Raw genomic sequence first — 13,589 nt, 5'->3', positions numbered from 1 at the left:
TGTCTGTGTTAGTGTCTACATTAGTATCCACAAACAACATGGAAACATGGTATGTTTTGGTCAATCTGTAGCGTACAGTTATAGTGGTGGCCAGACCAGTTCATCTGGTTCACCGCTATAGGGATCGACATGTTACTGTACCTGTGACTAGACCTTACTTCTTCCAATGGAGACCCATCTCTTAAATGTTTCACAGCTTCCTCAAACAGCTGTGGGCCAAATGTTCAAACACGAGCATCCGTGTGTGGTTGTGTATACCGTGTGTACATCCCGTGTGTGTGTGCCTGGGCATGGGTTTAACACATGCTTTCCTATTAGAGACAGATTCTTTACAGAAAGACATAAAGACATAGCTGAAGGCATCAGTCTCCACGTACTCTTCAGTGTAATCAATGATTATTGTCATGTTGGTTAATATAATTGATTGTGGATTTTGGATCTTGTGAATCTTAGCACTGGGGACTTCATGATCTTTCAAATAACTCTCAGAAAGAGGTAAATAATTCTTATTTATTAAGTCATTATTCATGCTTGTTTTATTATTATTATTATTATTATTTTTTTTTTTTTTGGTTTTTCGAGACAGGGTTTCTCTGTGGTTTTGGAGCCTGTCCTGGAACTAGCTCTTGTAGACCAGGCTGGTCTCGAACTCACAGAGATCCGCCTGTAAGAAGTAAATGGCCCCAAGTCATTAGTGGTTATTAACATGAATAATGAAAACTGGGCTTTGGGATGCCTAGACCTATCCCGTATACTGACCTGAGTTCGGCTCTGTGTACATCACAGTCTAAAAGTATTTCTTAGAAGTTGTACTCACATTTCTGAGTGTGCAGTCTTGCTTGGCTTTGATTCCTCCTGCAAGAAGAAAGTGAATGGAAATTTATATGAGCCCCGAGGTATAAGCCTCTGTGCTGACGTAGAGATGCTCAGAGAACCATATCCCAGCCTGCTTATTCAGCCTCGGTGAGAAAGAATGCTGGTCTCCTGATTCTTGGGTACAGAACAATGCTACACCCATGCTGATGCTGTTGTTGGATTCTAAAATCTGTGTTCACACTCAGATAGGTGACTTAAAAACTGCATGGTCTCTGTTTTATAGGACATCGCAGCCACAGAGTCTTAGAATAACTCTTGGCAGCTGAATTGAAAGCTTAGTTTGCTTCTGCTTGCGTAGCCTACATCATCACTGAAGATGTGTGTATTCACGATCTCTTGCTGTATTCCCAGGTGTCCTTCAGCCTTTGCTTTCTGGGCTTTGCAACGTCACTGTTGTGCAACCAGAGGCACAGAAGCTGCAGCTGTTGGGCCCTAATCCCTTCAGCTCGGTCTTGTTGCCAGGGTATACAGTAGCGAACCACGAGCTCTGGGGACAGCCTGGGACATTTTCAGAGGCTTCAGCTGCAAATCACAAGTTGTGGATGGTTCTATTTCACCTTCTGTAAACTCGGCTGACACTTAGGTATGTCCAGCCTTAACATTGACTAAGTACTCACTCTAGGCAGACAGGTATAATAAAGACTGTTTCCTTTAATGAGAGAAATGGAAAACTTGGTGGAGGTGGGAAGTCTTGCTATTCTTTTAGCTGTGTGATCTTGATTTTATTTAACATTCATGTTTATTGTCTATTAACAGTAGGGAAGTAATTTGGCTTCTAACTTGCAGGGGCATGCAACAAAGAAAAAGATGGTCACTGCGAAAAGTACATGGGAACTTTGGAAGAAGGATGGAAATACTGGGATTATTTGTCATGAGACATTAATTAAATTGAGAAGTAGACTCAGCTAATTGTTTTCAGAGACTAACAGTTCATTTAAGCCTATTACAGTTACCTGCTCTAAGTGAATAGCATATCATGCTTGAGCTTGTTGTAAGCCTTTGCTGGGGTGATGTGGACACATAAACACCACCTGGTGGTTCACGCTAGCTTCATACTCACCGAGATCCACCTGCCTCTGCCTCCTGAGTGCTGGGATTAAAGGTGTGCACCACCACCACCAGGCTCTCAAATAGGTTTTAGTTTTTGACCATGATTCTGATGAGTACTATGTAGTATCTATGACCTTCCTTAAGTCATGCTGTAATATGATATTTTACTAAAAATCATGCTGTAATATATGATATTTTACTATAATTCATGACCTCCTTAAAGCATGCTGTAATAATGAAATTTTACTATTATAATTCATGACTTTCCTTAAATCATGCTTTAATATATGATATTTTACTATAATTTTCTCAGCTACATCAGGAGTTAAACTGAGATATGTACACTTACTACACATGTTGAATCCATTTTGAATTGATCATGAATTTGATATTTTAGTGAATTATGTGCTTATTGTTCAACAAATGATCAAGAAAACATCAACATATCACTATTCATTAATTTAGCAGCTGATGGAGCCAGAAACTGAAAAAGGTAAATATTTTGTTTCTTCTTTTAATTTGACCAATTCTGTGTTGAAAAACCATTAATAGAATCTATAACCTTACTTTTTCAGTCTTCATTAATACCGTAACAGGAACTAGGGTTTATTAATTGTATATTATATCTTGGCTTGTGTTTACTAACCTAAAGTACCCCCAATAAGGTTCGATAAATACTGCTAAGCACTAGTGCTCCTGATATAGTAGGCATAATTTTGACTGGCAATAATAATTTAATCTGTATAAGACAAAAAGAGATTTTATAGTTTTTCTTTGATCTGTAAAAACTGGCATTTAAAATCAGATGCTAGTCACCAAACACGTTGCTGTGGTTATTTTTAAAAAGTTTGAGAGAGAGCAAAATAGTTCTATATAAAAAGTAAAATTTTAGTGATGTTTGCATGAAAGTTGAATTTAAGGCTACAAAGTATCTCCAACATGTATTTATCATCTTTTTGACTATTGATCATAGGCAAAAGTACATAATGTAATTTGGCTTCTAGACGTAAGAATTTAAATTTGAATATTTGAAACTGGTCTACCATTTTTACAGTCTTGCATATGATGTATGACTTTGTTTAGGTTCCTAAATATAATGATCTTTCATTGGGATAAAGTTCTAATTCTTATATAGACTAGAAAAATTGCCATGTTTTTGTAAAGTAGTTTTAACCCAGATCAAATTGTTTTCCATTTTCTTTCTGTCTATATTTTTTATCTTTTATCTATACACACTGTAGATGTTTTCAAACAACCATAGACCTGCTTCTTTCTTTGGGACACGCCAGGTTTAACAGTTGACTTCTACGTAGGTAAGCATAGCTGCAGGCAGACAGAGCTGAGTGCAAGTAGAGCTGGCAGCCTCCCTAGCTTAAATGCCAATGCTTCTCAAACCTAAAGGTGCAGGTTGTAATCTCATAGAGAATCCATCCCTTTATACAATTTGAATGCAGAGGTAATTTCTCTGTTTTATGAATAGAATTTTGTCATTTTCATAGCCATTAGTAACAATTCTTTATTTTAAAACTGCACATGATGGTTTGGCAAATTACAACTGAGGCGGAAGTAGTTCAACATGAGTTTGAGGCAGGGTGCTAAAATATTTTACACTAGGAGCAGACATACCCTGTATTCATCTGTGTAGCTAAACAAAAATGGAAAAGTCTATTTGGATTTAGAATACTAAGAAGAACTGTGTGCTGCTGTAGCCAAGAAGAAGACGTTTTGTTGGCAAAGTTTCCACCAGGTAGAGGAACATTGGGTTCTCAAGTACTGAAGGATGTTTATCTGTCCTGTTCTTTTATACTTAGTACCGCGGGCTTGGAGAAGATGGACTAAGACCATAGTTAAGTGCTCATCTTTCAGTACTTGCAGGAAGATCTGAGAATTATAAGATATCACTTATTTATACACAGATTGAAACTAGAACTAGTATGAGAGCTAAAAGTTCATTCCTGTATATGTCTAGGGCTACACTGTAATTAACTCTAAAGCTTCATTTACCCTAATTATTCTAAATACATCATGTTGCCTGCCCCATGCCACAGTCCCCAGAGCTACTACTTCATGCAGCAGAATTTTGTAAGATGGCAGCTCCTGAGAATCTTCAGCTGTGGAGCAGACTACACATCGCTGCCCAGTGAATGCTTCATGATCCCAGTGCACATGATTCCCAGACCTGTTGATTTGTATTTATTGGAGATAAATGGTTGTGGTGGGGGATGAGGGAAGGAACAGAAATAGGGAAAGCTTTCTGAGATTAGAGGGAGATGGAGAGAGGGTAGGAAGATCTGTCAACTACGTCAACTACGTTATAGATCAAAGAAAGCCTCAAGTGGGCTGATCCAGGATTCCACGAGCAAAGTTGACTGTTAGAGATGGCAGTAAGAGTCGGGATGAAGGCAGCAGTCATAGTAGAGAACCCAACTAAGGAGCCTGCACTTTTGAGGTGGTGTTTGTCACCCCTTGGGGACAGTAATTGGCATTGAATAGAGACATCCAAAACCAAGTTTTGGAGACATCTGAGGTAGATTGTATTGGTAAATTTTACGCGCTTTTTATTTGACACAAGGGTATTGGAGAATATTAAAGATGTGTTATATTGGTTTATGCTGTGGAATATTTGTTTAATGATGCAAAGATATATTGCATTTGTTTAACTCCGAAGCTGTATAGCAAATATATTGCCCTAGACTGCAGCCCTGCACCCAAGCCTGATCTCAACCTTAGTCCTCAGGCCAATCTTGTGCAAGAATTCTCTGATTGCAAATGTCACTTCCTTTAGGTTGCTTCTCTTGATTCAGCCAACCCACCGGGGTACATCAGTACACTTCAGAGATGCCTCTTTTGTAATAATTATCAAATTTCATTGGTGTTTATTTAATACCTTTCCCTTTTTGATCCAAGTATCAATTTCTCAGTGCAATTTCCACTCTTTGTTTTTCGCTTGTACTTTGACCAATCTCAATAAGAAAAGATTTTTTTTCTTCTGTAAAAATACAAAATATAGTATCATTTGGACTATTTGATTGAAACTATGCAGACCAACAGACTGGATGGGAATATTTGTGAAATATTCTCAGAAGTCAGTTTCAGAAAACAACAATAACGGCAAAAATAACCTCTAAGATTTTGAGCTGTCAAAGCAGCAGAATTATATCTTTTATGCTAGTGTGTGACAATTTACTAATCTCAAAATACCTTTAACACGTGGCATTCTTCTTTGAATAGAGATTGAGTTGAATGACATTTTCCTTCACTTAGTGAGGTGGTTTGTACTTTACATTTTGCTGACAGGTGCTCATGACAGCCCTCAAATGGAAGCATTAATTCACTTGTCATAGCTATTAAAGTCAGTTTCTCTCTCTCTCTCTCTCTCTCTCTCTCTCTCTCTCTCTCTCTCTCTCTCTCTCTCTCTCTCTCTCTCTTCTGTTTCTGTTCTCTGCCCCTGATGTGGTATATTCTTCTGTATATGTGTTGCTTTTATTTGTTAATGAATAAAGCTGCTTTGGCCTATGGCAGGGCATAATATAGCCAGGCTGGAAGGGATATATATTTAGAGAGAGTAGGCGGAGTCAAAGAGATGCTGTGTAGCTGCCAAAGGACACAGATGCCCCACAACCTTACTCCTAGGCCACAGACTTGTGACAATACAAAATAATAGAAATGGGTTAAGATATAAGAGTTGGTCAGGAATACACCTAAGCTTTTGGCCAAGCAGTGTTGTAATTAATATAGTTTCTGTGTGATTATTCGGGTCTGAGCAGTTGGGAAGTGACAGTCGTTGTTTAGATGACCCTTTCTTCTGAAGGCGGCAGTCTAGCAACAGAGATGATTCACTGCTGAATTCTTCTCAAGAAAAGCCCCATTGGAATGTGGCAAAACTTGGCTTTCACCTCACACTTGAAATCCCTTTTGTTCTCAGGAGAACAAGAGCAACTGGTATATTTTAAATCCCTGTCAGCAAATATTAATAGCTGCAAAATGGCACCAATGACTATTTTATATGAAAGAGCTTTAAAATAGATAATCACAGGATAACAAAGTAATTGCAAAACACTTTCTTCCTTACTTTTTAAATGACTTTGCTACTCCAGTTAGCCAGTGTGGCCTGAGCTGACTGTTCCTGATTCTTGAACACTGAGGTTGCAGGTGGGCCACCATGCCTGAGCTTCCATGGCTTTTGTAGTGGCACTTTCTCCACTCTTGTATCTCCCCTACCTGTATTTTAATTTGCCTTGTGTGATGGATAGAACTGTGTTCTTTTAGGGTCTTTAAGAAATCAGTAGTTATTATAGTTGTTTGTTATAAACTCTCTTTGAAGTGTTTATAATAGAAGATTCATATGTGTTGTTGAAATTTCATTTCCTTATGGAAGTAAAGTTGCCACTTTCAAAAAGAAATGATCTCTGTTTATTCAGAAAGAAAAGGTGAAAAGTCAGAGTTACATTTGCTGTCACCTGGGAAATTGCTATAGACTCAAGATCGTATATTTTCACCAATGTTTATCTTAATCCAGTTTAACATGTGTTTTTGAAAACTATCACCAATTTTTTTTTTTTTTTTGGTTTTTGGTTTTTCGAGACAGGGTTTCTCTGTGGCTTTGGAGCCTGTCCTGGAACTAGCTCTGTAGACCAGGCTGGTCTCGAACTCACAGAGATCCGCCTGCCTCTGCCTCCCGAGTGCTGGGATTAAAGGCGTGCGCCACCATCGCCCGGCTATCACCAATTATTTTGTGCTTTATTTAGTGTTGCAGAAATAGATGGTGGTGGTATCAACTTCAGTAAACATCAAAGAGATTGTGAGAGCCTGGCATATGAGGAATTATGTTAAATTATGAAATATTTTTGTTCTTATATTTCTTAAGTTGAGGGTAGGAGTGTTAAGGGTATGCCACAGTCTAAGTGTGAACGTGTAAAGGTCAGAGGACAACACGGAGCCAGCTCTTTCCTTCTACCTCATGGGTTCTAGAGACTGAACTCGGGTCCTCAATTTGGCAGCAAGTCCTTTACACATTGAGCCTTCTTGTCCCCATGGAGTATTTTTTTTAAATAGTTTGCTAGTTTATTGCATCTAAAGTCAGTGAATATTCAACAATACCTTGAACTGAGAAGAGCTGTATTTCCATCAGAGTTTTCTTTTTGCAGCACTTAAAAATACTCTATTATTTTCTGTAAACATGCAAAATAATGGCTTCCTTTATGATGTTCTCATGCCTGCACAGTGTTCTACTCATCCCCACCCACCCCACCTTTCCTTGGCTCCCTGCTCTGCACATCTTTCCTTTCATGTCCCCAAGTAGTCTCCCATCTATACTTTAAAATCTAGGCTCCACATATATAATACAACAAAATATTTGCCTTCCATTCTTCTTTTCCTCTTCCATTATTCTGTCCTCCTTATATACAGTCCCCCTTTTGCATTCATATTGAAAAATCTAGGAAAATCTTGATTAAATCTTAAATCTAGATTCTTGTGTGAAGAAAAGCATGTGATATTTACTTGTGGGTCTGGCTTATTTCATTTAGCAAGATTAAAAACACTGCCCTTTTTTTGGTTTGGTTTTGTTCTTTCCTTTCAGAGATCAGAGAAGGTGAAGATGACAGGCAGGTGGTTGCAGAGATCATGGCAAGGAGTTTTATTCCAACTCAGATAACGACTGTTTCTTGGGAAGGCTTTCACTTCGCTGGTCATGAGATTCGGATTACGGAAGCCAAAGATTGTTACGGTGCTGTTGTCTGGCCCTCGGTATCATTTCTTAAGAGTTTGCTGCACCCCAGTTGCTTTCCAGGTTCTATCCATTATTTTATTTTACTTGTTAGAAGGAAACAGGTTGCAAGATTCTATTTTGTGATCTCACACAACACCAAAATTTAGACATCATGTAATGGGAAATTGCTTCCACAGTTAAATTTGTTTCTGACTTTCTTGACATTTGTAGGCTCAATAAAGATGTGGATGCCTTAGCCGGGCGGTGGTGGCGCACGCCTTTAATCCCAGCACTCGGGAGGCAGAGGGAGGTGGATCTCTGTGAGTTCGAGACCAGCCTGGTCTACAGAGCTAGTTCCAGGACAGGCTCCAAAGCCACAGAGAAACCCTGTCTCGAAAAACCAAAAAAAAAAAAAAAAAAAGATGTGGATGCCTTTAGCTTTTATGCCATGAGAGATGAAAAGAGCAAATGCTTTCATTTCTTATTTATTGCCTCTGTTTTCAGTAAAGCAAGATTAAAGGATGTCTATTTGAGACTCACAACGAGGCACTCTCATAGGCCCCCTCTCCTTTACCAGTCATCTCATGAAGGGCAGCCAATCACTGCTACTCCCCTCCCCACCTTCACACATTAATTGGAATCATCTGGTGTTGTTAGAACTTAGAAGACAGTTGGGCGACAGTGGCGCACGCCTTTAATCCCAGCACTTAGGAGGCAGAGGCAGAGGCAGGTGGATCTCTGTGAGTTTGAGGCCAGCCTGATCTACAGAGTGAGTTCCAGGACAGCTAGGGCTGGTACACAGAGAAACCCTGTCTAGAAAAAAGAAAAAGAAGTTCGAAGAAGGTCAAATTTAAACAACCACACTTGTTTTCACTCATTTCCATTTTTATTTTCAACAAGGACTTTTTCTAGCTGGCCAAAATGTTGGACTTATTGGAGGATAAAAATTTTCTGGAATGGTGTATGTTAACATCCACAAATTTATTCATACCCAGATGTACACATGAGCAGATCATAATATCTGTGGCACATTTACCTAATAGAGTTTAATTTTACTAAAACTACTTCAAACATCCTTTCCTCTCAATTTACATAGGCCCTTGTTCTCTGCTATTTCCTGGAAACACATGCCAAGCAATATAACATGGTTGATAAAAATGTGATTGAAATTGGAGCTGGGACAGGTCTTGTCTCCATTGTGGCAAGTTTACTTGGTAAGTAGATATTTCTTTATTGACTGGAGTTGGTCAGAAAATTAATGACCAAATACTAGTTATTTTTGCTTTCTAGTGTATTATGATCTGGGCTTATGTGAAACTCCTTAATTATATTTTTTAAAGATTCATTTATTTATTTTATGGATATGCGTGCTCTATCTGCATTTTGACTTTATGCCAGAAGAGGGCATCAGATACCACTATTTATGGTTGTGAACCTCCATATGGTTGTTGGGAATTCAACTCAGATCCTCTGGAGGAGTAGCCAGTGTTCTTAACTTCTGAGCCATTTCTCCAGCCCCTCCTTAATTGTTTGAAACAGACTTCAGCAAGAAAATCTACTACTTTACCATCCTTTTGCTGGTTTCTTTCCAGAATTTTCCTTGTAAGTAGTTTTAAATCTTCATGTGGAATGAGGGCTTACAAGCCTAGGTAAGAGGTGGAATTAGTCATCCTGCTAGATTCCTTTCAGGGGTTTGGGAGCCCTATTCTTTTTTGGACATGCACCTGAAACTCACACCTCAGCTTTGATTTTTAGGGGTTTGTCCTTAGATTTGTTGTTGTTGTTGTTTTTTTTTCATTTCCATTCTCATTTGGTCCTACATAAAACACTCAGAATTTTTCTTTTTGACCCTTAATGATTATGTTTATTAGAGGGTTGGAGAAAAATGAAAATTCAAATCAACTTTTTTTTTAGGGTTGGAAGAATCAGGTCATTTCTTAATACCATGATGCAGGCCCCTCCCTTCAGGTGTCTTACACATTTAAAGAGGTGACAGTACATTCTTCTACTTTCTGCACAGGATAGATCCTGTGCTTCAGCCAACCCTTGATGGAAGGATGGCTAATAGAATGTTGTTAGAGGGAGGGCCGCTTGTTGGTTCCCGACTGCTTAGCCCCAAAGTAATCACACAGAAACTGTATTAATTAAATCACTGCTTGGCGCATTAGCTCTAACTTCTTATTGGCTAACTCTTACATATTAATTTAACCCATTTCTATTAATCTGTTTATTGTCATGTGGCTGTGTGATGGAGGAGTTACTTTCATTTAATAAAGAAACTGCCTTGGCCCATTTATAGGCCAGCCCTTAGGTGGGTGGAGTAAACAGACAGAATGCTGGGAGAAAGAAGCCGAGTCAAGGAGTCGCCATGATTCTCCCACTCCAGACAGATGCAGGTTAAGATCTTTCCTGGTAAGCCAGCTCGTGATACTGCACAGAATATTAGAAATGGGTTAGATCAATATGTAAGAGCTAGCCAATAAGAGGCTGGAACTAATGGGCCAGGCAGGGTTTAAAAGAATACAGTTTCCATGTAATTATTTTGGGGCATAAGCTAGCCATGCGGGCGGCCGGGTGCCGGAGACGCAGCCCCGCCGCTCATATTACAACAGCTGTGGCTTACCAGCTACAGTTCTGGCGTCTGCCTCCAGCGGGGCTACATGGCTTCTCTCTGATTCTGCCTCTTCTCCCAGCATTCAGTTTAGTTTTTCCACCTAGCTAAGTTCTGTCCTACTATAGGTCCAAAGCAGTTTCTTTATTAATTAACCAATGGTGTTGACAGCATACAAAGGAGAATCCCACATCAGTAGAATACCATTGTATCTAGAGACAAAGGATATTGGAATATTCCACTTTGTTCATGTACACCTCTCTTCATGCATTGACTTCTATAGTAACTATAGTTCTTTATATGCCATCCAGTATCATATTTCAATGATGTTTATTAGTGGGTGATCTGCCTGTAAGTCCTGGGTCATTTCTCCACCTAGATTTGCTTATCCAGATCACACTGATGAATACTAGGAGCTTCTTTGTGGTTCTTGTACTAGTTAGGTTTCTGTTACAATGATAAACACCAGGACCAGAAACAAGGTGGGGAAGAAAGGGTTTATTTCATCTTCAACTCTCAGGTCACATTTTATCACTGAGGGAAGTAAAGGCAGGAACTCCAGGCAGGAAACTGGATCAGGATATGATGCAGAGACCACGAAGGAGTACTGCCTATTGGCTTGGTTATCGTGGCTTGCTCCACCTGCTTTCTTATACAACTAAGTGCCACCTTGCTCAATCTGCAGGGAACTGGACTCTCCTACATCAATCATTAATCAAGAAAATGTTCCCACAGACTTGGCAGGGTAGTTTGATGGAATCATCTGTGTCAAGTTGATAACAAACTAGTTAACATGGTTTTAAGTTTGTTGCTAATCTATGTTATTCACCAATTTAATTCATTATTAAAAATAATAATTTTATTCCTTTAAAGCATGCAGAGGCTTGTGGGCTCTTTTTATTTATTTTATTTTATTTATTTTTTTAAAACGTTTTTTGTTTTTTTTATTTATTATGTGTACAACATTCTGCTTCCCACACACCAGAAGAGGGCGCCAGATCTCATTACAGATGGTTGAGAGCCACCGGTGGTTGCTGGGAATTGAACTCAGGACCTCTGGAAGAGCAGCCAGTGCTCTTAACCTCTGAGTCATCTCTCCAGTCCCTGTTTAGCCTTTGTCACTGACCTTGGATCATTGCAATGACGCACTCTTTTCTTGTTGCCATTTTTCTCCCAAACGGAGAACAACAATGATGCGCTAAACAAAAAACCCAGGGGGTCAGCAAGATATAGAAATCCCACAAGATTCTGTTTTGTTCTTTTTTTAAAAAGAGGGGCAGAGAAGTGTATTAGCGTCTATTCTGAAAAGCCCTTATGTGCTGCCCCTTCTTTTCTTTGAGTCTGGCTGTTGTGAAGAATCTCAGTGCATGCTGGTTGAAACCTGACTGGTCTTATTCCAGGAGGCTCACTTTTCCTACCTTCCTTTCTTCATAGGCGCTCGAGTGACTGCTACAGACTTACCCGAATTACTTGGAAACCTGCAATATAATATCTCCAGAAACACCAAAATGAAATGCAAGCATTCGCCCCAGGTTAAGGAGCTGTCCTGGGGAGTGGCATTAGACAGGGACTTCCCCAGGTCTGCCACTAACTTTGACTACATCCTGGCAGCAGATGTTGTCTACGCCCATCCTTTCCTGGAGGAGCTTCTCCTGACCTTTGATCATCTCTGCAGAGAAAGCACCATCATCCTCTGGGCCATGAGATTCAGGCTGGAGAAGGAAAATAGATTTGTAGATAGATTTAAGGAACTGTTCGACCTCGAGGAACTCTCCAGTTTCCCTAGCCTGAATATTAAGTTGTACAAAGCTATGAAGAAGAATCGGAGGAGTGCATAGTGCGTACGGTCTGTGAATTAGGGCATGGGTATGCCAAGGTGGTTTCTAGTAGATCCTTGCTTTAAAGAAAACACACACGCGCACACACACCACTATAAGAATACAAGTTAAGTCTAAACTTGCCTTATTATAGGCAAGGAATTTTATACACACACACACACACACACAGTAGGTGTATCTATAGGACTAAGACAATTTGTTCCCAAGTCTATCTCCTCAGTACTCTAATTACATGGTAACAAACTTTCAGTAAAAGTGTCCTCATTGCAAAACAGCGATTTTCAATAATGATGTCTCTAACTGAATGTGATGACTTTATTTCTTTTTGAAATGTATCTTAGATTGGCCTTGAACTTGCAGCCTCCTGAGAGCTAGCATTCCAGGTATGTACCCCATACCCATCCATGACGTTAATCCTTTTAAATATAGGCGTAAATGATTATATTTTTAGACATCAAGAAACTGACATAGTGCGATGTGCATGTAAATTTAAAAGAGCAGATATATGATATATATATATATATGATATATATGATATATGTATGATAAAAGAGCGGTCAGTGCTAGATGTCTGTGCTTCCCACCAGTGCCAGTTTAGAGGGGGACTGTCATGTCCCTTGGATGTTTGGACCTCTAATGTAACTATTGAATCAACCAAGCATGTGTAACATTTCCCTCTAACAGATAAAAAATATGACTGGAAGAACATAAGAATGTCTGAGATTATTGTTTGTTTTTGTAAGCTAAGTAAAATTCATTTTCTTTTCACAGAAATGGAAATAATTATAAGAACTTTGGGTTGGAAGTACATCAAAAGATTTAGGCTCCTAATCTCAAATAAGTAGTCACGGTTTAAACAGATTTACATAGATATTTGAAATCTTCTCAAGAGGTTTTCACGTGGGCCTTAGAGATTAGAATAAGGTTTAAAGTAAAGTCAGGTCGGGCGGTGGTGGCGCACGCCTTTAATCCCAGCACTCGGGAGGCAGAGGCAGGTGGACTTTTGTGAGTTCGAGGCCAGCCTGGTCTACAACAGCGAGTTTCAGGACAGGCACCACATCTGCAGAGAAACCCCTTAAAGTCAGTGTGGAAGGAGTAAAGAATTAGGCCTTTTTGCCATGTGACTGTCTGGACTGTGTTGCTGGTAACACACTGCAGTATCCTCAGCTAGACTGTCGTGTGCTTCTCCAGAATCAGCGCTTTCTTCTTGGCTGGACACTGGCATGGTCAGATATCTCTACGATTGTCTCCTGGGCCTGCATTGTAAGTGAGGATGCAGGTACAAGGGTGCATGGGTTTCTTAGGACCACATCTCAACAGTCTTCCATTCGTCCTTTCCCTATTTGTTTAGTGTTCAGCCTACACTGGGCAGCGATGTCATTATTCTCACTTCACAGATAAGAGCAGAGACCCAGGTTACACAGCTGTGGAGTGAAATAATAGAAACAGTCAAACCCAGGTCTGTCTGAGCACAGAATCTGCGTTGATAATTCCAGTAAAAAAG

The 13,589-nt window shown here is 39.6% G+C and overlaps 1 protein-coding gene across 3 annotated transcripts; it reads left to right on the top strand.

The window, feature by feature from the left end:
- The first annotated feature begins 2,335 nt into the window (after positions 1 to 2,335).
- LOC130867038 (protein-lysine methyltransferase METTL21E) lies at positions 2,336 to 12,820 on the top strand. Of its 3 annotated transcripts, XM_057758769.1 has the most exons (5): positions 2,357 to 2,419; positions 3,168 to 3,239; positions 7,508 to 7,674; positions 8,733 to 8,850; positions 11,682 to 12,820. In XM_057758769.1, the coding sequence occupies exons 3-5, from the start codon at positions 7,552 to 7,554 to the stop codon at positions 12,083 to 12,085; spliced, it is 645 nt and encodes a 214-aa protein (XP_057614752.1). In that variant the 5' UTR covers positions 2,357 to 2,419; positions 3,168 to 3,239; positions 7,508 to 7,551; the 3' UTR covers positions 12,086 to 12,820. The 3 variants fall into 3 exon arrangements, with proteins under 3 accessions (XP_057614750.1, XP_057614752.1, XP_057614753.1); XM_057758767.1 differs by lacking the exon at positions 3,168 to 3,239 and having other exon boundaries at positions 2,336 to 2,419; XM_057758770.1 differs by lacking the exons at positions 2,357 to 2,419; positions 3,168 to 3,239 and having other exon boundaries at positions 7,559 to 7,717.
- Positions 12,821 to 13,589: the final 769 nt, after the last annotated feature.

The sequence above is a fragment of the Chionomys nivalis genome, chromosome 26, assembly GCF_950005125.1.
Source record: "Chionomys nivalis chromosome 26, mChiNiv1.1, whole genome shotgun sequence".
Classification (NCBI taxonomy): Eukaryota; Metazoa; Chordata; class Mammalia; order Rodentia; family Cricetidae; genus Chionomys; species Chionomys nivalis.
This window is presented reverse-complemented; position numbering and strand designations above follow the sequence as displayed.

Coding starts and splice junctions, on each gene's coding strand:
- LOC130867038 (XM_057758767.1), top strand. CDS start 2,398: ATGGAGCCAGAAACTGAAAAAG. Junction 7,675..8,732: donor GTGCTGTTGTCTGGCCCTCG/GTATCATTTCTT, acceptor CAATTTACATAG/GCCCTTGTTCTCTGCTATTT. Junction 8,851..11,681: donor CATTGTGGCAAGTTTACTTG/GTAAGTAGATAT, acceptor CTTTCTTCATAG/GCGCTCGAGTGACTGCTACA.